At 30.7% G+C, this 24,180-nt stretch overlaps 3 protein-coding genes and 1 long non-coding RNA gene across 9 annotated transcripts; 3 read left to right on the forward strand and 1 right to left on the reverse strand.

The window, feature by feature from the left end:
* Positions 1 to 3,996: 3,996 nt before the first annotated feature.
* LOC112732515 (cation/H(+) antiporter 18) lies at positions 3,997 to 10,250 on the forward strand. Its single transcript, XM_025781260.3, has 3 exons — positions 3,997 to 4,196; positions 7,490 to 8,738; positions 8,968 to 10,250. Exons 2-3 carry the CDS (start codon positions 7,542 to 7,544, stop codon positions 10,132 to 10,134), a joined length of 2,364 nt encoding a protein of 787 aa, XP_025637045.1. The 5' UTR covers positions 3,997 to 4,196; positions 7,490 to 7,541; the 3' UTR covers positions 10,135 to 10,250.
* A 371-nt stretch (positions 10,251 to 10,621) lies between these two features.
* LOC112732517 (uncharacterized) lies at positions 10,622 to 12,996 on the forward strand. 6 transcript variants are annotated; one of them, XR_003168045.3, is made up of 4 exons: positions 10,622 to 10,978; positions 11,078 to 11,298; positions 11,548 to 11,661; positions 12,722 to 12,996. XR_003168045.3 is itself a non-coding variant. In XM_025781266.3 (4 exons), exons 1-4 carry the CDS (start codon positions 10,954 to 10,956, stop codon positions 12,772 to 12,774), a joined length of 369 nt encoding a protein of 122 aa, XP_025637051.1. In that variant the 5' UTR covers positions 10,631 to 10,953; the 3' UTR covers positions 12,775 to 12,996. The 6 variants fall into 6 exon arrangements, 2 of the variants coding, with proteins under 2 accessions (XP_025637051.1, XP_025637050.1); XR_003168046.3 differs by having other exon boundaries at positions 11,555 to 11,661; XR_011869847.1 differs by having other exon boundaries at positions 10,626 to 10,978; positions 12,719 to 12,996.
* Positions 12,997 to 19,308: 6,312 nt separating this feature from the next.
* On the forward strand, positions 19,309 to 19,901 carry LOC112732516 (uncharacterized). Its single transcript, XR_011870425.1, has 3 exons — positions 19,309 to 19,406; positions 19,513 to 19,597; positions 19,692 to 19,901. It is a non-coding gene; the product is annotated as an uncharacterized lncRNA (long non-coding RNA).
* A 2,761-nt stretch (positions 19,902 to 22,662) lies between these two features.
* Positions 22,663 to 23,537, reverse strand: LOC140177661 (probable protein phosphatase 2C 52). The gene is made up of 3 exons (XM_072210808.1): positions 23,424 to 23,537; positions 23,067 to 23,137; positions 22,663 to 22,864 (listed from the first exon to the last, which is right to left on the reverse strand). The coding sequence occupies exons 1-3, from the start codon at positions 23,535 to 23,537 to the stop codon at positions 22,663 to 22,665; spliced, it is 387 nt and encodes a 128-aa protein (XP_072066909.1).
* Positions 23,538 to 24,180: the final 643 nt, after the last annotated feature.

Here is a 24,180-nt window from a genome sequence, read left to right on the forward strand (position 1 = left end):
TAAAAACAACGGCTTGTAACTGCCATTTTAAACAATTAAAACCCCATTTTAACTCGGTAAAAATGGCGGTTTTAAACTACCATTTTTAAACAATAAATAATTCCGTTGTAAACAACATGAAACGACATTTTAACCAATCAAAATCGTTTTATTTGGAAATAACGGCGGTTTGAACCGCTGTTTTAACCAATAAAAAACACCATTTTATCTGAAAATAATGCCGGTTTGAAATCGCCGTTTAAACCAACCAGAAAGTGCCGTTTTATCTGCAAATAACGGCGGTTTGAACCACCATTTTAACCCAACTCAAAACTGCCATTTTAACCAGGTAATTGTGGCGGTTTTTTGAAAACCGCCGTAATAACCAAATGGTGCTTCAAATTATGGTGATTTTTCTTGAGCGTCGTTCAAGGTAATAATGGTAGTTCAAACCGCCGTAATAACCCTAAAAAACCGCCGTAATTACCAAGTTTTTTTGTAGAGTTTTAAATCCTGGGTCGTCTCCCTCGGACTATGCAAATGAGATGTCACACTCTTGGTTGTGAAATAAGGGGTTTCTTCAAGCATTAGATGAAAAATTAAAAGAACTAACGAATAAAATCACTAACAAATAATCAAAAAGAAAATTAATGCAAAGTAGAAGAAAGTAAGATCAAAACTAGTGAAAATGCGATAAATGCATAAAAGAGCCTTGTTTTGGGAATGAGAATTAAGGAATCCTATCATCGTCATAACCACAACTATGGCAACTATGATGAGTTAATCTTACTTCGTCAACCCCTAACATCGAGGAGTAAGTCAAGCTAGCGTTAATGGAAATAAAAGTCAACTAACAACCCAAGAATTACCACTAAATATCGGACATTATGACTCTAGTATCCTAGGAACTCATTTTCCAAGCCAAGGTGTGAAAATATACTCACAATCTATAGTTGGCATTTTCACAAACACTTTGTGGGCATAAAAACAAAACATGGTAAATTGCAAAAGAAAATGAAACTATAACCAAACTATTCACAATATCAACAATAAACATTCAATCAAGCAAGTATAAATCATAAAAGACCAAATTCATAAACAAAAGATTCAAGTAATCAAAATTGAGCAAATTAAGAAAATGACTTCTATTATAAGAAAGCAAGAGTAAATGTGATTAATTAAAGAGTACTTACAAAAGAGATGAGCAAAATCCAAGATCAAAACTGAAAGTATAAAATTCTACAATGAAATTTAAGTAAACCCTAAGAGAGAAATGAGAGAACACTACTCTACACTACTCCTACTCCTAATTATCTATCTAATGTGAGTAATGAGGCCTCCTAAGCGTATGTTCATTTTCCTTTGATATAGCCTTCAAATTGGCTTTAGCAACTCCAAAAATTGGGCCAAGAAGCCCCCAAAATCGCGAGCCACGTGCTTCATTAATGAAGTCACACGCTGGGACTTGTGTGTACGCACACTTGCTGATTTTTCCACTTGTGCGTACGCATAGGAGGTGGTACGTACGCACACTTCAGTGTGTGCTTCTCCTTTGTTTTTTCATTAAATCTCCCTTTTTGCATGCTTTCTTCCACTTCTACCAAACCATTCTTGCCTAATTGACCTGAAATCACTTAACAACATATATCACGGTATCGAATGAAATAAAAGTGAAATTAAAATGATCAATTTAAGCACAAAAATACATGTTTTTACATTTAAGTTCAAACTACAGAGAAATCACAAAAGTATGCTCTTTTGGTGATTAAGTGTGAGTTTATGTGATGAAATCTGTCCAATTCAAGCCAAAAATCATCATCAAATATGGACTCATCACTAGTTCAATCCTATAACATCAAAACACCATAATCTTCAATACCCATAAACCAAAATTTTGAAGTTGCAAGGAGGAAGGGCGGAGTGAGAAAATGAAATTTTTTTATCACTTTGTTCGGATGGTTTCGAAGAGTTTGACGCAGTGAACACCTAGCTGCAAATGGTGCGACGATTGGAGCTCCGATTTAAGAGATATGGAGAATTGAATATTAAATGGGGTTAGGGTTTAGTTCAATTGTTCTTCCCTTGCTCCCCCCTTTCAGCGTGCTTCAAGGAAATAATGGGGAAGAATAGGCTATGTCTTCCTATTTATATAGTGCCTTGGGTTTAGTTTAGGTCCAATCCAATCGGTTCGGTCCGTTGGTCCGGTTTTGGACCAAATTTTTTAAAATTAGTGTTAAAATTTATATTTTAAATATTTCTACCTCTCTAAATTATAAAAATTAATTTTCTAATTTTTTTTATTAATAATTAATTTATTAGCTAATTATTCATTAATTTCGCGGGATTTACAGCCTATGTTGTTTAACATCTCTGCTTGATTTGGACAGCACGAATGTGAATGATGTAACACAACCTTCGAAATGGTCCAAACATCAACGTTCTTCAATATATGTATATAAATTCTTGCAAGACAATTTAATCCAACTGAGGGATTTGCCTTCTCAGTTGGAGATATGTTCCATTTTCATTTCCCTTCTCTAGTACATGTAATCAATTGGTTCTTAATTTTATTTTCCTTCTTATTTGTGTTTCAAATTTTTTTAGAAAAATTTGGAAGTTTAGAATAATCTTTGTAGAATTTTCCAGCTTCTTCAAGCATGTTAAAAGTCATCCCAACATTTGGAACTAGCTATTCATCAACATCACACAGAAACTGAAAATACACCAAAATTATTCCAAAATACACCATATTAGAATCTAAAATACACAGAAACTTTGAACGAAACAGATTCATCAAAATAATAAAGTCAGATTCAAAACTCATACATTACATTTAAATTCAAACTATCAATCATGAAAAAAAAAATTTCACAAACAAAAACAAAATTATTCAATTACAAAATCATAAAACAACTAACAAATTACATTAACTAGATTCAAACTACACCTCACCACTTGATTTGATTCAAAATAATAATACAATTGGGTTTGGTTCAATTGAAAGTCTGAACCTAAAAATACACCAAAAGATTACCAAAATACACCGATTTACAATATAGAAACACATCGAAATAAGAATGGAACAGATTCATCACAATAATAATTCAGATTCAGAACTCCTACATTACATTAATTCAAAACATCGACCATGAATATCAATTTTCAAAGACAAAAATAACATTATTCACTTACAGAATTATAAACTACTAACGAACTACATTAACTAGAATCGAACCAAACCCCAGCCACTTAATTCAATTCAAAACAATAATTCACTTTGCTATGGTTCAATTGACAGTCTGAACATGAATCATTTATTATCTTCGACAACGAAATACCTGCTCAAACTTGATTTCACAGCTTGATTTCAAAAATTTTGATCCAAATCTTCAAATAAGATAAAAGAGCATTGAACTTGAACGAAGAAAACGCAAAGAACGAAGAGAACATAGAGAATGAAGAGAAATACAGATATCGCAGAGATGGAACAGAACGTAGAGATGCAAAAAATGGTGAGAAAATTCGAGAAAGAAAACAAAATTCGCATAAAAAAGGCAGTTATATATATATTCGCGCGTTGAGCCAAAAATTTTTTAGAAGTAGTAGGGGTTGAAGATAAATTAGGTCAAAATTACTTAATTAAACTTAGTTGATTAAATAACTTAGACGTAGAAATTAATTAACTGATTTTGGTAATTAATTTTAGTATACAAATAATATTTTAAAATATATATTATATTAATTAATTTAGTTAAATATAATAAATTATCTAATAATTTTAATTGTTATATTTATTTTTAAAAATGTTAATTTATTTAATAGTAACTATAATATTTTTATCTAAAGATAATATTTAAAATAATTAAATTATTTAATATATTTAACTAAATTATTTTTGCATCCCCATTTTATGTTTTTGTTTAATAATATTTTAGATTCAATGCATAAAATAACGAGGGTGTCAATTACCTTACGGGATGTGGATGCTTGCATGACTGTATATAATATATAATCCAAGTCAAGTCGGCAAGGGCCTCAGCTTCTTCATTTATGAAATTTGATCAATTCTAAGTTCTCTTAAGCTTCACTGCTCATTATATTATTCTTCATCAATGATCCCAGTCACCCAATCATGCTCTCCCATGCCAAGCTGATTGTATTATATACGTCGTCCCAACCCACCCAATTCTTCAGATATCGCTCGACAAAACAACCACGTAAGCTCTTCTGTTATCTCTGCTTTCCCAACATTATCGTCGTTTTCTTTGGACCCAAACATGTTTTCTACATTATTGTTTGTGACGCAGTTCTTCAATTCTAACTAGTTCCATATTGTTCTCAAGTTATTTTTTTAAATAATGCGAAGCCAGATTTCTCTTTTTTTTTTTTGTCCCTTTCTGAAGGGCGTCGTGTATGTGTGATTTTGGGAATTAAAGAACCGGGAATAAAGCTCGAGAAATATTTGATATCTATAAAAACCAAAGAAATAAAGAATTGAAAAATGAAAATTTACGGGCTGGAAAACAGCTGCTGTGATTATGTACTTTTCGTCAAGATTCAGTTGCAGTTTTTTTAAGTAAAATAAATATTTAAAAATATTTTAATAAATTTAATTAAATTATTATTTAATAATTTTTAACTCTTATTTTTATATAAAAATAATTATAAGTAAATTTTTATCATATATTTAATTATGTGGTGGAATACTGGAAAGGCACAAGCTCATCATAAGCCACGTAACTACACCTCAACATCAAGCCTCTTTCTTTCTCATAAACGTCTTAGCTTCAAAATGTCTAGATAAATCTTTTTTAGCAAAAATAGGATTATTAGAATAAGTATAAAAAACAAATCTTTTAAACGTTATCATTTTTATTTTTTACAGAAAGATATTTCAAAAATAAAATAAAATAAAATCTTTTAATATTATATTGAAAGGTCTAAATATAAATTTAAGCAAGATAATCATTGAGAGATACTATTTTAACGAGCACTAAGATTTTTATTTTATTTTAATTTCAATATATTTAAATATTGAATAATTACTCAATCAGTTTTTAAAAATTTTAAAATTGAATATTTTATTCACAAAAAAATTAATACATAAAAATATTTTTAAATTTTATTTTTAATTTATTTTCTGACAGAATAATAACTCATCAGATTAATCTTCAAAAATTTTTAAAATAGATATTTTAATTTTTTAAAAAAATTAATATATAGATTAATTATTAATATTTTTTTGATAAAAAATAACCATTTTTTTCTAAAAAAATAAAATAAAATAATTATTATTAATTACATAATAATATTATATAATTTTTTATATTTTTTAAATAAAAATAATAATAAATTTATTTATTAAAATTCTTATGTGTATATATATATATATAATATTCGCTCAATAATATAATAAAATAATAATAATAATAATGATAATATTCAATAAATTTATTAAAATTTATTTTATGAAAAATAATTATTTAATATTTTTGTATTTAATATAATCAAAAAATATTTTATTTTAAAAAATATTTTTATATTAAAAAATTTTTTAATTTAAATTTTAAATAATTATTATTGACTTTATTTATTTTTAACGAAAAGTGTGTATTAATATATTCGTATCATTATTATTGATTTTATCATCGTCTACATATAATAAACTAAATTAATAATAATAAAAATTGATATATAATAAAAATAAATTAGACAAAAAATTATTATATATGACAGAAAAAATATTAAAAAATAATTTATATATTATTTTTTTAGACTAAAATATTAATTTTTAAAATATTTAAAAATTAATTTAAATAATTATTCTATCAGAAACAAAGCTGCAGATTATTTTGTCTATTAGAATAAAATTTTAAAAATTAATATGTATATTAATTTCTCTTAAGAATTAAAATATCTACCTTTAAAATGGTTGAAATCTGATTTAGATAATTACTGCTGAATATTTAAGCGTATACTGCTTTGAAATGTTGGCAAGACAAATTACATGGATGCCTTTTACCAGAAGTTTTGAGCCTGACTTTGAGTTTTCAACACGTACAACCTGCGTCATCAATTTGACGAAGATGTTGATGGCGTTCTGATTTGATAACCGGAGTACTAATTCAATTTAGTTACAATTAAAAGACTAACACTTAGTTCTCTTCGCATAAAAATTTATAGTTAAAAATCATTACATTCACTAAATTATTATCTAATATTATTTAATTATAAAATAAAATATAAAAATAATTACATACAAATTTTTATCATTATTATAACTGTGTGGGATAATATTTGTTGAGATTGCTATTAAAATTAAGAGCAAACACTTTTCCACGTGTGTTTGTTTACGGTACGATTTAAATGGATTTCAACAAAAGTTAATTCAATTTAAAGTATATAATTTACTGTGATTTGAATTATATTAATTTTATTTTACCTTTTAATTAATTCAATTTAATTTAAATTTTTATAATTTAAATTGGATATGTTTATATAATAATAAAAATAATAAATAAAATATAAATAAATAAATAAAATTTATTTTATATTTATAAAATATTTATTAAATAATAATAATATATGAATAAAATAAAAATATATAATAAATTAAATATAAATAAAATATTAAATTTGACAATAAAATAATAATATTATATTGCCGTGTGTGATTTAATTTGAACTAAATCAATTTTGATAAGTTAATAAAAAATTAGTACAATTTATCAAAAATAAAATCTAATTAAATCTATCTTAGTATATATTTTATTAGTTTTTTCGTTTAGATTGAATTAAATTAATAATTTTCTTTAGATCAATTTACTTTTGAACTCCTCTCTTGTTCTTCCAGTCCAACCATATTTGTGTGAACTTATTCTTCTCCCCCTCCCACTCCAACCATATTTGCGTGAACTATTAATACGTTTACTTTACTTATGGAAATGAAGCTAAGCTTATTGTTGAAAATTTGGCCGATCATTTAGACCGTTCAAAGAAATATACGTTGCTTTCGTGTTGGTTGCATAGTCTTCGTAGAAAATATTCCCAAATTTCTACCTCTATATATTTGAATTAACAATCATATTAGATGTAAAAAAAATCATTAAATCAATTATTTATATAAAATATATATTTATACATAAATATATAATAAATCAATAATTAATTTTGTAATTAATTTTTAATATATAAATAAGATTTTTAAATCAAATAAAAAATATTTAAATATTTTAAAAGTGTTTAGTAGATTGGATAATTTCAGATAATCTTCGATTAAATCATTAGTTGGTTTAAATTTAACTTTCTCAAATTCATTAGGTTGTATGGAACTGAATATTATTCTATTTTTTGTTACGTATATTTAGAGGTGCATGCTATGGTGAGGAAAAAATAATGAAAAGATAAAGATTTATTTTGATAAATAATTAGCTACTTATCTAAAAAAGATATAATTTTGTTTTGATTAATTTTTTAAAACAAACTAATACACTTGTATTTATTCCCTCAGTACAAAAGTCCTCTGGTGCAGTAATTGAAAAGTTAAGCAAGAAATATTAGCAATGGGTTCAAATAGTACAGGATGTCCGGCAGGCATGAAAGCGACGTCGAATGGGGTGTTTCAGGGAGACAATCCGCTTGACTACGCACTCCCTCTTGCAATCTTACAAATCTGCATGGTGGTTCTTCTCACTCGCCTCCTAGCATTCCTTCTCAAGCCACTAAGGCAACCTCGCGTGATTGCAGAAATTGTGGGTGGAATATTGCTGGGTCCATCAGCTCTGGGACGCAGCACTGCCTTTCTAAACGCGGTCTTCCCATCCAAGAGCCTAACGGTCTTGGACACTTTGGCCAACATTGGCTTACTTTTCTTTATGTTCTTGATAGGACTCGAGCTCGACACAAGGTCCCTCCTTAACAAAACAGGAAAGAAAGCTCTTGCCATTGCCCTTGCAGGGATCACATTCCCCTTCGTCTTGGGAATCGGGACATCTTTCGCACTTCGAGCAACAATCTCGCAGGGAGTCGATAAAGCACCTTTCTTTGTGTTCATGGGAGTCGCACTCTCCATCACCGCCTTCCCCGTCCTGGCACGCATCTTGGCTGAGTTGAGGCTGCTTACCACTGAGGTTGGACGGATGGCCATGTCAGCAGCGGCTGTTAATGACGTGGCAGCGTGGATTCTTCTCGCCCTTGCGATTGCGCTCTCTGGCTCTAACTCTTCTCCACTTGTCTCCGTTTGGGTCCTCTTGTCCGGATGCGGCTTTGTAATCTGTTGCGCACTTGTTCTTCCTCCGATCTTCAGATGGATGTCTCGGCGCTGCTCTGAAGGTGAAGCCGTCAACGAGTCCTATGTCTGTGCCACGTTGGCAACGGTCTTGGCAGCTGGTTTTGTCACTGACACCATTGGAATCCATGCTCTGTTTGGGGCTTTTGTCGTTGGAGTTGTTCTTCCCAAGGAAGGCCCTTTTGCGGCTGCTCTTGTTGAGAAGGTTGAGGATCTTGTCTCTGGTCTCTTCCTTCCATTGTACTTTGTGTCCAGCGGACTCAAGACAAATGTAGCCACCATTCGTGGCCTCAAGTCCTGGGGGCTCCTTCTTTTGGTTATATTCAATGCTTGCTTCGGTAAGATTGTTGGTACCATTGCTGTCTCCTCCTTTTGTAGGGTACCTTTTCAAGAATCATTGGCTCTCGGCTTTCTCATGAATACTAAGGGCTTGGTAGAGCTCATCGTGCTCAACATTGGTAAAGATAGGAAGGTAAATTAAATTAACAAAAAGTTGTAAATTTAGACGTAATTATTTTCTTATGAACTTAGTAGTTAAAAATTGTTAAATAATAAATTATATCAAATTATTTAGCGGTTTTGATCTAGTGACTATATGTGAGTTTTTATTTTAACAAAAATGTTTAATTTGTTTAACCCTCAACGTTGCATTTGATTAAGTTTTGCACATGATCTTATTACTTTTTTTAATTACTTTGTAGGTATTAAATGACCAAACATTTGCAATTATGGTGCTGATGGCTATCTTCACAACATTCATCACGACGCCTTTGGTAATGGCAGTTTATAAACCGGCCAAGAGAATGGCAAAAGCTGACTACAAATACAGAACAGTTAAGAGGAAAAACCCGGACACTCAACTGCGACTCATGGTGTGTTTCCACAGCACAAGGAACATCCCTTCAATGCTAAATCTGATTGAAGCCTCGCGCGGCACTGAAAAAAGGGAAGGCCTTTGCATATATGCATTGCATCTCATGGAGCTCACTGAGAGGCCTTCTGCTATATTGATGGTCCACAAAACCAGAAAGAATGGCCTACCCTTTTGGAACAAAGGCTGCCACAGCAACAGCCATTCTGATGCGAATCAAATGGTGATTGCATTTGAGGCTTTGGAGCAGCTAAGCAGAGTGTCGATTCGCCCCATGACTGCAATCTCATCCATCCCCAACATTCACGATGACATATGCGCTTGTGCTGAGAGCAAGAGGGTTGCAATGGTAATTCTGCCATTTCACAAGCACCAAAGGGTTGATGGAACATGGGAAACAACAAGAAGTGAATTCAGGTGGGTGAATAAGAGAGTTCTCGAGCATGCACCCTGTTCTGTAGGGATCTTGGTGGACCGGGGGCTTGGTGGGACCACCCACGTGGCAGCAAGTAATGTTTCATCTTCAATGACGATGCTATTCTTTGGAGGCAACGATGATCAAGAGGCGCTTACTTATGCTTTGAGAATGGCAGAGCATCCTGGTATCAACCTCACCATAGTGCACTTGATAGTAAGGTCCGAGGATGTTGGAGCCATTGTCAGTGTCGTAGATATAAACGACAACGCATCATCGTCATCATCATCAACGGACGAGATGCTGCTTTCTGAGGTCAAAGCAAAGAAGAGCTTATCCGTAAAGTTTGAAGAGAGAGTTGTGAAAAGCCTCGGTGAGATAATTGAGGTGGTTGGAGAGTACAGCAGAGCATGCAACTTGTTTGTGGTTGGTAGGGTGCCTAAAGGACACGTGGCGGTGACTTTGAACAATGTGAAATGCGAGTGTCCAGAATTGGGGCCACTCTGCAACTTGTTGACCTCTCCGGAACTGGTCTCAACTTCAGCCTCGGTTTTGGTCGTGCAACACTATCATGCTCTATGAAAATTTTGCTCCAGTGGATAAAAAATTTTCTTTTCTTTCATTTTAGACTTAATTAATCCTGTAAGTGGGGATCATGTAATATTATACCTGATGTTATGCGAATCAACTTTCCAACATATAGTGGCGGTCACTTTCTTTTTGTTAGTGTTAAAATCTAAGGAGGCTACTCTAATAAACATATCAAAAATGTCTTTTTTTAAAGGTAGTATACGTGTCACATTATTATTGGACAAAATATTAAATCGGTCAATAAAATATTTTAAATAAATCAAAATAAAATTGATTTATTATAATTATCAGATTCGATTCAATCCGATCGATTTACATAATCTAAATCAAATCATATTTAAATTTTTTATAAAAATAGCAAATATATCCTTAATTTTTATTTGACAGACATTTAAATCTATAAAAATATAAAATTACAATTAAGTCCTTAAAAAAATAAAACCTAACCCTAAATTCTTGCTAACCCAAACCCAAGCCCAAGCAAGGCAAACCCAATCTCAATGGCTCACCAATCTCTCAATCTAACCCCAAAAAAGCCCTACCCTTTCACTACCCACCCCACCCAGTAAGAACTTCATTCTCGTTCTCCTCTCTTGGTAGCAATCTAATGAAAGCTAGAAATCAATTTCATAAGAGCTTCATTCATATAGCGCGTTATCCTCTCCTTTTTCTCGCGAAGTCAATTGTGTGAGGGCGCAAACCACTTCTTTGGAATCCTCACCGCCGTGGTGCTCCCCCTCCGTCAATTCCAGTAGTCTCGTCATCCCCATTGTTGTATCCATCACTGAGCCACTTCCCCGTCCTTCCTCCATGATTGCGCGCACCACTTCATTAGGTTTGCTATCCCTCTTTCAATTTGGTTGAGTTTTCTTCTTGGTTTCACTTTTCAGTTTAGCTCAGATTGATGTTTTTCTTCTTGATTGGGTATATATAGTCAAGAATCAGATTTGGAATTTGTTTTCTACCTCGCACGAACAGAAAAGAAGCAGAAACAAGAAACACACCTCCGCGCTAGAATCGTTGCCGACGTTCCCCTCTACCCGTCAGTACCGGCTGCATTGTGCTTCCCCTTGCCAGTGGGTCCATCGCCGATTTGCTCCCTCCTTCCTCTGGTTCTATTCTTAGGTCTGCTTAGCTTCTTGGTTCAGATTACTGGTATGTAAAAAATTCCTCCTTCAATTTTGTTGTGTTTTCTTTTTGGTTTCAGAATTGAAATTGGTTCCCACTAATGTTTTTCTTGTTGGTTCGGTTTCGATTTTAGTTAATGTGTTTGGTTTGTCTAAAAATCTCCTTTTCAATTTGGGGAACATTTCTTTTTCATTTCAGATTTCAATTTGGTTAACATCATGATTTTTCTTCTTGATTTGGTTTCAATTTTTGGGGGTTGTTTTCGTTCTTGCCAAGAACACAGGACAAAAGGGGGTGAAGCAAAGGAAAGGCCTGCAAGACGCACCGATACCGCTGTGAAGAGTTGTCGCCGCAACGCGCTGCACCTCCATTCTGGGTTTTTCCTATCTGGTACGTGTATATTATTTGTTGCTGCCGTCTTTACCTATTTCAATTTAGGGTAGAATCAGCTTTTTCCAATTTGGATTCATACTAAAGATGTTATGCATTGTTGATTAATTTGTCGAAATAGTATTACTATATGTTAATAATAATTTAGATTTACATGTATGCATCTTAACATGTTTTGGATTGGTGTTTTGTATTTTTTCGGGAGGAATTTAGTGGATGTTGAGGGGTAGGGAATGATATGTGTGGTGAGTTATGAATGTATCTATTGCCTATGTATGACTTTATACTCTTTGGCTGATTGAAATTTTGTTCTTTTATACAATTTAGTATTCTGTTTTTACTGTTTTAATTGTGTGCTGGATATGGGGCTTGTGTGTGGTTAATAAATAATAGATGGTCTTGCAAATGTTTATGCATCCTGCCATATGCTAAATACTTTAGTTGGTTTATGAGAGGTCCTACAGAAAGTTTCTTTTCCACATAATTTAACATGTTGTGGAGTGCTATTTTGGTTCCTGTGCTGTATTTAGATTATTGCAATGGATTTTCTATACCTTTTTTTGAGAATGTTTAAATCTTCATTTTAATATGCTAAGTCACTGATAACAAATCTCTATTATCCAAGTTTTAATCATATTATGCAAGTAAAATACAATGATATTAGAGTTAAAGATGCCAAAGTACCCGACCACCTCCATTTTTGCTAAAGAGTGATCAAATTTAACATACCTTGGGTGGTAATATAAATCATTGTGTAAATTTACCACGTGTAATGTGGATATGACTATGAGAATTTGGAGCTACTAGAACCTTTGATGTTTATGAATAGGCCCAAACCTCAAAGTTCTTGCAAATTTATGATATAAGTATTTGGACTAGAATACCTCATGTTTAAGAATACAACATGCATGCATCTCGAAGAAGAGGGAGGTGACAGGTGTAATTTTGTAATGCTATGTTGCTACATTAGTTATTAGTTCCTGATTTGCATGCTATAGCAACTTCTTTTGGGTAAATTTACTTGGCCTTTTGTAATAAATTGTCTGTTAATTTTCAGCAGAATACTGCCAAAGCAGGAGAGAAGAAAATAGAAATGCAATCAAGTGGTACTAAAGAAGATAACATATTCTCCCTTACAAAGCAACTTTCTCTAAATTCCTTTGGCAAAAAACAAGTCTTCAAATAGCTAGATTATTACGATAACAAAAGCTAGTTTCTTATTTATTTCTTCATTTTTGGTGTCATATTCCCTTGTTCAATGTTCACGAGTATCTCTGCGATTTTGTCTAATTAAATTGTGTTATACCTATGATCATATTAACATTATTATGTGCATGATTTGCCTCCTTTTGCGATTGGCCTTAGCACTTTCTAAAGCTAGTAAAGCTTTTGTGGATAATAATAATAATAATAATAATAATAATAATAATAATAATAATAATAATAATAATAATAATAATAATAAATTTGCTTTTAATTGGACGACTACAAGAGAAAACAAATTATGTGAAGTACCTAAATGCTATCTTTTCTTTCATTTCCCCTTTTATAAAGCAAAATTATGTAAAAGTCTCACCAAATGAGTTGTTCTCGTGACAACAACATCCAAGAAGGTTTGAAATGAGTCATCCAGCAAGTGTTCCTGATAGAACCCTGTTGAGCCATATTTAAAACAATAATGTGTCAATGTTAGGAACTATATCATACAAGTTAGGCGCATAATTCACGTGACAATGTCATTTTATTAACAACAACAATTTGAGCTATAAAATATAAAATATATCTTGAACCTAAATAACTGAAAAATACTTCTTATCTACCATCTATTCCCATATTTGAAAATCACAATTGTCTTTTATTCCCACTAGAATGAAAACCACTTTAAGTGGCTCCGAATTTTTTATGGCATGACTATGATGTTCCATCAAGATGAACTCATGAACGAAATGGCCACACACAGTTTTAGTATATTTCTTACTGACCCTCTAAGATAATTCAAATCTATACATTTTTTATATATTATCCAAAAAATTGTATAACTATGTTTCAATTCAATTATGTGGTTGATGGAAAAGAAAAGAAAGCCATAGACATAGCATTGATTAGTATATATTCAGAGTAATTTAATATTACATAAGATAAATTAAATTCTATGAATCCATGGGAGATGATTTCACGTGACTTTGTTAAATTCAATTGGATCAGTTGGACTAGTTATAATATCTTTAAAATTAACATTTTATACGAAAAATATTTTAGTTTAATAATTTAAACCAATCAAACCTTTTCATTAAACAAAAAAAAAAACAGTCATTTTTAATGTAAAAATCTTTTTCTTATCTAATGTACTGGTGATCTGATTTTGCTAGTGTATATATCAATTTTGTATTGTTTTACTTAAATCATAAATTATTAATTGAGATCCTTAATTACTTTTTTTTTTCTTTGAATGATGATCAATCTTTAAGAATGAAATCACATAGTTTTTATGTCAAATTTTTCTTTCCTTTTTCTAATGATATCATCAATTTTAACTATATATGAAATGCAAGATATATATAACTTTTCTTTATAAAAATGACAAATATCCGACTACAAGTGAAAATTTTTATTTTAATGTAAGTATAAAATTTTTTAAGATTAAAAAAAATTATTGATTCATGCAATAATGAATAAAATCATATCATATCTAATACATTAGGAAACAAAATATTGGTATAACTATATAAATTACATTAATCACGAGATTTTGAAGCATGAATAAAATTTAAAATATTATTCTATTCTCAAAATTCAATCTAAATATTATGTTTAATAACTTAATTCACTTAATTAGAGTATATTCATTAGAATTATTTTTGTAACAATAGCTAATGAAAATAAATTTATTCAGGATCAAGTTTAAAATAAAATAATAGCAATTAATGTGAATTTAATCAAGTATTAAAATAAAATAATGATAAACTATTGTTGTATTAATATAGTGACATCATGAATTTGATTTGTTTATAGATTTATAACTGAGTCAAGGAAGAACGATAGCCAACTCGAACTTTTTTCTTTAACAGTTTGATAAGTTAAAGTGATGATATTGATGGCAGATTTTGAACTTTAATTTGAACTTATATATTAATGTGAATTTAATATGGTACTAAAAGAAAATTAAGATCTTTTTTATGACATAAAAGATAGCCAACGTAAGAAAAAGAGAAAACAAAAAATTTAGTATCTAGGACGAAAATTGAGAGACTGAGACTCGATATCATGTTTGTTAGGTAGCGTTTGGTGGAGAGACAGAGACGAAAAGACTGAGACTAAGAGACTGAGACTAAGAGACAGGGATTGAAATAAATCTCAGTATTCTGTTTGGTGCAAAATGGGAGACAGGAATTGAAACAAGAATTAAACTCTAATTTAATTTGCACAAAGGATAAAATTGGAATTAATTAATTGAAATGAAAGTATTTTTGGTATAAAATGTTATTAAAATTTCAGTCTCCATCTCTAAAAATTTCAGTCTTCTGTGTCCCTACTTTTTGGAGGTACTGAAATACTAAAATTTTAGAGACAGAGACAGAAATTTTAGTACCAGTCTCTGATCTAACAAACACGATACTGAGTCTCAATCTCTCAGTACCTCAAAACAAACACTACCTATTAGTTCAGAAACTAGTACTAAAATTTTAGTATCTGTTCCCAAAATTTTAGAAGTACCTCCAAAAAGTGGGGACAGGAGACTGAAATTTGGTGGGACGAAGATTGAAACGTTAATAACATTTTACACCTAAAATATCATCATTTCAATTAATTAATTTCAAGTTTACTCTTTGTACAAATTAAATTAAAGCTTTATTCTTATTTTAGTCTCTGTCTTTCACTTTACACCAAATACAATGCTGAAACTTATTTCAATCTCGGTCTTTCAATCTCTGTCTCTCAATCTCAGTCTTTCAGTCTCTGTCGCTCTTCCAAACGCTATCTAACATAAGCGCTGACGAAAACAATGGTGAATATTATATTATCCGCATTGTCATCGCATCGGATAAGATCAACACTCTAAAAGGATCGGTGTGGTTGTAGGACGTGACAAATTTTCTGTTGGTCTAGGATGGATACCAATCTAGAGAGACCATTTTATCAATACTCTAAAAATATATTTGTCTCTTGAATATGATAGAAAAATAGAAAAAAAATAGGTTTAAAATAAAGAAATAAACAAAAAATAACCTAAAAATATAATTTTTTACAAAAAAGATTAATATATATATATATATATATATAAATAAAAATAAAAATAAAAATAAAAAATATGAGATTTTATTAATAGTTATAATATTTTATTCTTTTAAAAAAAGGTAATACGTCTGGGTTTGGTTTCTATAATTATGATTTTTACTTGTTAGCATTCTCTACATTATATCTTAATGACATCAATACACGTTCAAAGTATAACCATTCAAGATTTTTATTTCTCTACTGTATGACTAAAGTTAGAGTTTTTATCCATTTCTATCATTGAATTAACAAATTGTGTAAAATTGAATTTAAAAAAATATGATAAAAGACTATCAGAGATATTTAATTATCAAAAAAGATCTTTAATATAAAAATTATTAAGTGAGAATAATTTTTATAATATTTATAAAAATTAATTTTTTAAATTTCAAATGTATATATAAACTATAGCCCACTTATTATTATTATTATTATTATTATTATTATTATTATTATTATTATTATTATTATTATTATTATTATTATTATTATTATTTCTTTGTTATTATAATTATTTATACATATTTTAAGTTAATGTTGCCAATTTTTTGTAAGGATTTATACATATTTTTAAGTTAATTTGATTATAGGATTTTACAATGTCAGACATAATTAGTATGTTATAATTGAATTGAGTTCTTTTCATAATTTTCTAAAAATAATAAATAAAAATATATAATTTAGATGGAAATTTTGAATAAAAAATACTTATTCATTAATATGTATTCGTTATATTTATTCATTAGTATTTAACTCTAAATTATAATTAAGAAAATATTAATTGCTATGTTCGATTATCTAAACCGATCAGTCGCGGATATGTTTAATTATTCTATTGGTCCCTATAGTTTCGTGAAATTTTCAATTAGGTCCCTATACTTTTTTTCTTTTTAATTGGGTCCCTGCACTCTTTTTTTTTTCAATTAAGTCCCTCTTAGTAGTAATTGACTTAATTTTATAGGGACCCAACTAAAAAAAAATTGGTATAGGGGCCTAAATAAAAGGAAAAAAAGTGTAAGGACCCAATTAAAAAAAAATTTAGTGCAAGGACTCAATTAAGAGGAAAAAAGTATAAGGACCTAATTGAAAATTTTGCAAAACTATAGAGACCAACAGAGTAATTAAACCTCGCGGATATGTACCTGCAGATCTGATCTGCAGGTCCACATATTCACACACCTAATAAATGAAGAGTAAATTATTTGTTCAATTATAGTATAATTTATATTTAGTATAATTTGTAATAAATTAGAATATTATCTTTCTTCGAATAATATATAAGAGTTTATCTATCTTGTACCCTATTAAAGTTACAAAATTAGAAAGAAAATCAAAAAAATATTATATCCAATAATTAATTTGTTTAGATATCCAAATATCAAATAATTTAATATAATATTAATTATTTAATATTAATATATGAATTGGTAGTATAATTAATAAATAAGCAAGACTATTTAATTTAATTTATTTAATATTAACTATATAAGTTGATTTATTTAAAATTATAAGTCTTAAATGTTTATATTCTACTATTTTCATTCTATTATCATTATATTTATTTATTAGCATTTAATTGTAAATTATAATAGAATTGTCTTAATTTAATTTTAAAATAAATGTATAAATAAAAAAAATGCATTAGTTATTTGGGAAAATATGAAACCCTACTAGCTACTAAGTTCTTTGTTTTCATCTACGCTGTTTCATTTCTCATTTCTACTTTCACGTTTTCCTCTTTTCCTTCCCCTCCCATCCACTTCTCAGATCTCTGAATCCCCAATATACTTGACCATCACCACTGCCGTTTCCTCTTCTTCGGTCTCGCATTCCCAATGCCTCCCCACATGGCGATAGTCTTCTATTCTCTTCTCCAGGTCTCGCATCCCCAATGCCTTCCCACATCCCTTTGTCCCTTCTTTTCACCTCAACAATTGCAGCCACTGCCGTTGAGATTACGGAGACAACATGGCCTACGCGTAACAATTGCAGCCACATCTTTGTCCCTTCTTTTTACATTTCTGAGTGGTGGTTTGTTATTTCTCGTAGCAACGATGGAGATTCGTGGAAGCAGCCACTCTCATAACAAATGGGTAAATTAGAATTTCAATATAAGATCTTTAATTAGAATATAAGATCGTAAATTGGATTAACTTTATTATTTGGAGGATATTTTTAAAAAAAATTACTAGATTGAATTTGATTTTGAATATCTGATTTGAAATTAGAATATTGTATTTATTAGGATATCTTTATAATAAAATTAGATTTCTGCACCATTTTTGTTGATTTTCGCTATAAATAAGTGTTTTACGTCACGTTTTAAAACTAAGCACTCCTTTTTTTTCAGGTACAGTAAACTGGAGGAGCAAAGAGGATGAGTAAGATAATCATACTTGTTTTTGTTAATTAAAAAATATGATTATCAATCTTTTGTAATCTGTTTTTATTTTCTATTTTTCTTTTATTCTAATATCAATATTGAAATTCATTTGGTTTGACTAGCAAACACCGGCAGTAACTTTGAAGGGAGAATCGAACATGCACTTTTCTGCTTTGGATGAGAAGGTAATGTATTTTTTTGCTGTCATATCCGAAGATGTCTTGCTTTTTTAGCAAGTTTTTTTTTAAAGTTTGTAGTTATCTTTTGTGATATCTAGATTTGCTGTGTTGTTACCTTATTATTTAGTAATGCGTGTCTTATTTTATGGCATCTTGAAGCTTGGAAAGGGTGTTGTCGAGGCACTGTCAACGATGATACGCGAAGCTGTTGTGGATGGGATAACAACGGTTCTGCCAAAGTTTGTCGAAACGGTTGGTTCCTCATCAAAAATTGAGAGTCACAGTGTCAAGCTTTCGGATATTGCTCCAGCTGTTACACCACCGTCAGACAGTTTGAAACGCTTCCTTGACGCCAACCCCGCAATGTATTTGGGTGACGAGCCAGTAACGAAAAAAAGGACACCGAGGCGCAAAGGAAAAAAGCCGGTCTCCGAAGTTAAGGTTTTATATTTTTTTAACAAATGTCACAATTTATTTTTTATTTTCAATTATTGTTATTAATTTTTATAATTATATTTTTTATCATTATCCTTTTTTCTTAAATCCTTTTAAATAAAAGAATAAAAATAAACTAAACTGTTACCCTTACTTCTTAAATTAATTGTCATGTTTTTTGGATTTACAGAAAGAATTACATTTTGGAGAGAAGCTTTCTCCAGGCCGTTCATGGCTTTATTACAATAATTACAATCCAAATATGGATGAAGATGACATGCCACATGTAAGTTTTGGTCTTTAGGATAACATTGTTATTAATAGAATTTTGTGTACACTTTTACTAAATAATTAATGTTGACATTGTTTTTATAGTGTTTGGACCTTTCATTTCGACCAACTAAAGAGATGAAATTTTTTGAATATGAGCTGGCCATTGCTGCTTACATTTTTGGAAACAATTTGGATCCAAAGTAAGTAAAATTAATTTATTTCTCATTTTAATTGTTGATTTGTCATGTAATTATTTTTTTAATATTTTCTAACACCATAGTATAATATTCTTTTACATGATTTAAGGGAAGTGCTTATTCCAGACGATCATTGTATGGGCACACGTGAGACTCTTCTGACTATTATGCCCGGCAAGCCAATAATTGGTGATGTAAGAATCATTTCAACAGTATTTCTTTGTTATGCTTGCAAATTTATAAAATTTGGATTAGTGCAACATAACCGTGATTGTCTTTTATCCATAGGTCCTTACCTTAGTTTGTTCGATGATGACCAAAAGGCCATTTGGGCCAAATAAATTCAAATTAGACAACAAATGATTTTTGCCACCGACATTCTCTGTAAGTTTATTAGCAATTCAAAATTTACTCTTCAATATAAATATATCTTCGTATTTAATTTATAAATATAATAAGATTCCTCACTTAGTTCAATATGCAATGTAGAAAATTGTTTTAAGTTCGAAACAAAAATGTTCCGGCACAATGAAATACATCAAGGGTAACTTTATGGGAGACCTCGGCTTTTTACACGAGGTTTGTTAATTCCGATCAACATTCAATTAATTGGAATATTAATATTTCAATGCTGTTTTTATTAAAAAATATTTTCTGAATGTTGTAGATTTTTGTGCCAATTCACCTTAATGATCATTGGTTCCTCATAGTGGTTAATTTGCTTTATGGGACTGTGAGGTATATGGACTCGTTCAAGCGTTGTACATCGATGATAGAGCGTAAAAGAGTCATTGACGATGTGTTAACTTATCTTGAGAAGTTTGTATCTGACAAAAACTTCCAAGAAACACCTTCACATAAAAACCTTCAATTTTCTAAATATAAATTCTCTGAGCCAACTGTCCCGCAACAAAAGGCCAATTCGTAAGTTTAAAAATATGAATTTTTAGAGTACAAGTTAATTTTTCTGGCTGTTCTTTTATATTATTGCTTTGTTAATGTGTGCCTTGAATTGTGGTGAAGGAATGATTGTGGTATTTGGGTCGCTGAATGGATGATCCTCAACCACTATTGGGGCGTCAATAAGCCATGGGTAGGAAAATCGTCTATGGATTTTATAATGTTTAGTTTGTTGGGTTTATTTAATTAAATAATATCATTGTAACTGTCTGTTAGATTGTCAATGATTACTCAAGGATGCGATTGGCTGTAGATTTGGTGTACAAATGGCACAATCCGAAACGGGATATGATAAAAGAGCTTGCTGTTGCTGACTGGAATAAAAAGATGCAGCAGTCTGTCCTTCAAACTTAGAATTTTAAGACGCCTCTAGTTAAAAATTTATTAATCGTAATCGTGTATTTTAAGAACACATTTATTTAGTTAAGTTATGGATTGATTAGGCCATTTTAAATTTGTTTGAAGTACACTTTATCTTTATATTTAAGTCTATAATGATTTATATATTATTGTTTTTGGACTATTTAGATATATATTGTTCTTTTTTTATTTATAATAATTTATATATGATCTTTCTAGCAATTGTTTCATTATTATTGAACCTAACCTAAATTTTAAGTTCAGTAGTATACTCTATAATTTAGATATATATTATTGAATGGATGAGAATTCCTTTAACCTTCCATGATGCAGTCGCAGTGGTTATGGTAACAACAATTACTATGTTAAAAATCTGAAGTGCATATGGTAAATATTGTGGTGACAGGTACTTTTGCATTTTAGTAATAAGGAATGGTTAGGATGAGTTAGGTAATTCTGTTATGGCCATTATAGATTATTTGCATTATAGTGTTCCTATTCAATTTTCTGTGTTACAGCATAGTACTATATACTTATCCTTTGTGTTTGTGAGAAATCTTTTGAGTGCAAACTGAAACAGAACTTTGTGGCTGTGGCAGCCTACAATAAATCCAATTTCCGCAGCTGCTGCCAGCAGTGCTGCACTTTTAGAAAGGGCCCCATTTGTGGTAGCTATGGATGGACTGCACCATTTTTCTTGCAGTTCCTCTTTTGAAATTATTTATTTATTTATGCCTTGTTTGATGGATATTTTATCTAAGTTTGCAAGACATTCATTTCCTTGAATTATTAATCTGTTTTAGTTATAATTTTGGAAATATAGAACATTTTATAGGTACAAATTTCATGTAGAATTATTTAATTTATAATCGTTATTCATTCTCTATTGGAAGCAAGCAACTTGATACTCTGCTTTGAAGTCCTTCAAAGTCCACAGTAGTTAATATGTGCTGCAAGAGACTTATGTGAAGATAATTGAGTGAAGATATTCCAAATTGTGTTTCAGCAAAAAGAAAGTTTTGATGAAAGCAACAATGCACCAATTAGAATGCAGCAAGGAGTCTCCCAATGACGAGGATTGAATACAGCAAGAATGCAACATTACAGCCTTCTATAAGTTGTTGAAGCTCTGAAGGAGAAGTAAAGAACAAGTAAAGAACAAGTACAAGAAAAGAAGAAGCTTTGTAAGCCATTAGAGATAAGATTTTGATTTTGATTTTTTTTTTTTTTTGCGTGTTAAAGTTCTAAAGGAGTGGCTGCATTTTATAGTTCAGACTTTGGTGTAACTATGGCGGTGAGTTAAATGTTTCTCGTGGAATGCAATGGCAGTTGCCAACGACTGTGTAATGGATGGAGCCTCTTTGTCTTTGGTAGTTGTTATTTGGTTACAATAGTTAGTGTTATGTGGCCTTAACTTGTATTACCTGCTATTTTTGGAAGATATTCACCAATGTCATAGCGGCTACTAAATGTAACATTCACATGGCTGAGTTGTGTGCTGTAAAATATCAAGAAAACTCTGAATTTTGGATTTACCTCCAGGTACAAATCTAGTTGTAAAAATGGTGAAAATATAGTGTTCAAACAACAGCTGGAATTATGTAAATCATGCACATATGCAGAAACAATCTTTTTATAAAAATACCGAGTGAAGAGTACTGTTATTTGAACATCTAAAATTTAGTGAAGCTTTCAATGTACCTAGATGATTAATCCAATATTAAGTTCATATTAATACTCAGTTTTGTGTAAAACAGTGTCATGCTGCATTTCACTTAAAAAAACACAAGAATAGCATTATGCTGTTGCTGAATTCATTTCGTTTAGTGACATAACTTGAGCCTAGTTTTTTACACTTGAATAACTAAATAAAAAAGCATCAAAACCACTGAAAGATTTTCCTCCTTGAATTCCCTGTTTTGACAAAGGTATTACAATTTTATAATGTTCTCATCAAACCAAAAAATATTCTATGAGGCTTGCTTTTGCTTTTCCACTCTCGGGCCGCAGAATCCACCAGAACCCTTGCTGCTGATGCTCTAGTTGGTGCCGTGGATACTATCTCAACCACCTCTTCATTGCTTAACACATCCCTTCTATGCTGAGAGACTTTAATGATAATTGTAACATTACTGTGGCAACTGAGACCACAAGAACAAATAAAAGCAGATATATTTTCGAAAGTCTTACTCCATCCGAGGCAAGAACAATGAACTCGTCTTTGTCTGTAAGAAGCCGGTGAGAAAATTCTGGTATAGAAATGACACCGTAAACCTTCAAACAAAAATCGCCAAATACTCTAGCAATTGCTAATCCAAGTGCATCATCAAAAGGTAACCACACCCTTGGAACTTCTGGTTCATCTTGCAAGGCAAATACCTTGCCCTTGCACCTTTTGATTCTTTAAGCTTCCCCTGTAAAAATTCAAATAAGCTATCTCAAAGCAAAAACATAGACTGAACTGAGAAAGGATGAACAATGATGACAAAACTGACTTGGCAAATCAGGATTCAAATCAATTGTCAACTGAATTACCACCATGGAGTCATTGCTGTCCTTGGATCCCATGATTGCTCGGGAATTCCCTATTTTCTTCATGAACAGAATTGATCCATGGAAAGTGAACAACATAGAAATGTCAGTGAAAAGAAGCAATGAAGTATATGCAGCAACTGAATGCACTACTCATTGAGCTGCTACCTGCTTCACTATGGTTACAGCTGTGCTCCCACTACAGAAACAATCCAGATTCGGATGAGACCTCAGCTCTTTGTCCATGGCCTTATATGCCTTCATGAAAGCTTCTCTCCACATGGAATTTACTAACATGTGAAACCAAGTGATAAAATATACTAAAACTATGTAGGATGATTGGTCCCTCCTCAAGAATCACATTGACAACATCAAACTCCGAGGCTCCTGACATTAATTTAATCCATAAACTATGCATTGGAAAACTAAACTTAAGTAGAAAAAGCAGAGAACACAAGAGGCTTCAATTTTCAAAAGTGTTAACAACTAAATTTCTATGCATTTTTTTCACAGAACAGAACATAAATCTTCATAAAATAGAATACCAAAATAAAGAGCAAGGCAACACACTTGTGATAGTGTCCAAGTTTTCTCATTCCATAGCAGGGAGGAAGAATATAAGGAACAAAAACCAATCTTTTTTAGACGGATTTGGATTGAGGATATTCACATTTTATTATCAAAACTAATGAGGCTTGATGTAAAACACAAGAAAATATTTGCATATTTAATCTGTTATTGAAATATTCATAGCCAACTAAGACAATAAACCTATCATGACAATTGGAAAGTAAAAAAGAAAATAAATCAGTTTAACAATCTGTTACTGCACCTGTTTCAGAAGGTATTAAATTGCCTAAAATGCTCAAACAATGATTCAATAAATAAAAAATTCTCATGGAGTACAACCAAACATTAAATTGCT

The sequence above is a fragment of the Arachis hypogaea genome, chromosome 13 (assembly GCF_003086295.3).
Source record: "Arachis hypogaea cultivar Tifrunner chromosome 13, arahy.Tifrunner.gnm2.J5K5, whole genome shotgun sequence".
Taxonomy (NCBI): domain Eukaryota; kingdom Viridiplantae; phylum Streptophyta; class Magnoliopsida; order Fabales; family Fabaceae; genus Arachis; species Arachis hypogaea.

Bases quoted from the DNA above. Each gene is read 5' to 3' on its own strand.
- LOC112732515 (XM_025781260.3), top strand. From the start codon at position 7,542: ATGGGTTCAAATAGTACAGGATGTCCGGCAGGCATGAAAGCGACGTCG. The intron at 8,739-8,967 runs GTAAATTAAATT...ATTACTTTGTAG, and splicing joins ACATTGGTAAAGATAGGAAG to GTATTAAATGACCAAACATT.
- LOC112732517 (XM_025781265.3), top strand. From the start codon at position 10,954: ATGATTGCGCGCACCACTTCATTAG. The intron at 10,979-11,121 runs GTTTGCTATCCC...TCGCACGAACAG, and splicing joins TGCGCGCACCACTTCATTAG to AAAAGAAGCAGAAACAAGAA. The intron at 11,299-11,547 runs GTATGTAAAAAA...GTTCTTGCCAAG, and splicing joins CTTCTTGGTTCAGATTACTG to AACACAGGACAAAAGGGGGT.
- LOC140177661 (XM_072210808.1), bottom strand. From the start codon at position 23,537: ATGTGGAGAGAAGCTTTCATGAAGGCATATAAGGCCATGGACAAAGAG. The intron at 23,138-23,423 runs GTAGCAGCTCAA...GAATTTTTACAG, and splicing joins CTGTAACCATAGTGAAGCAG to GGGAAGCTTAAAGAATCAAA. The intron at 22,865-23,066 runs GTGTGGTTACCT...TTGTGGTCTCAG, and splicing joins ATGAACCAGAAGTTCCAAGG to TTGCCACAGTAATGTTACAA.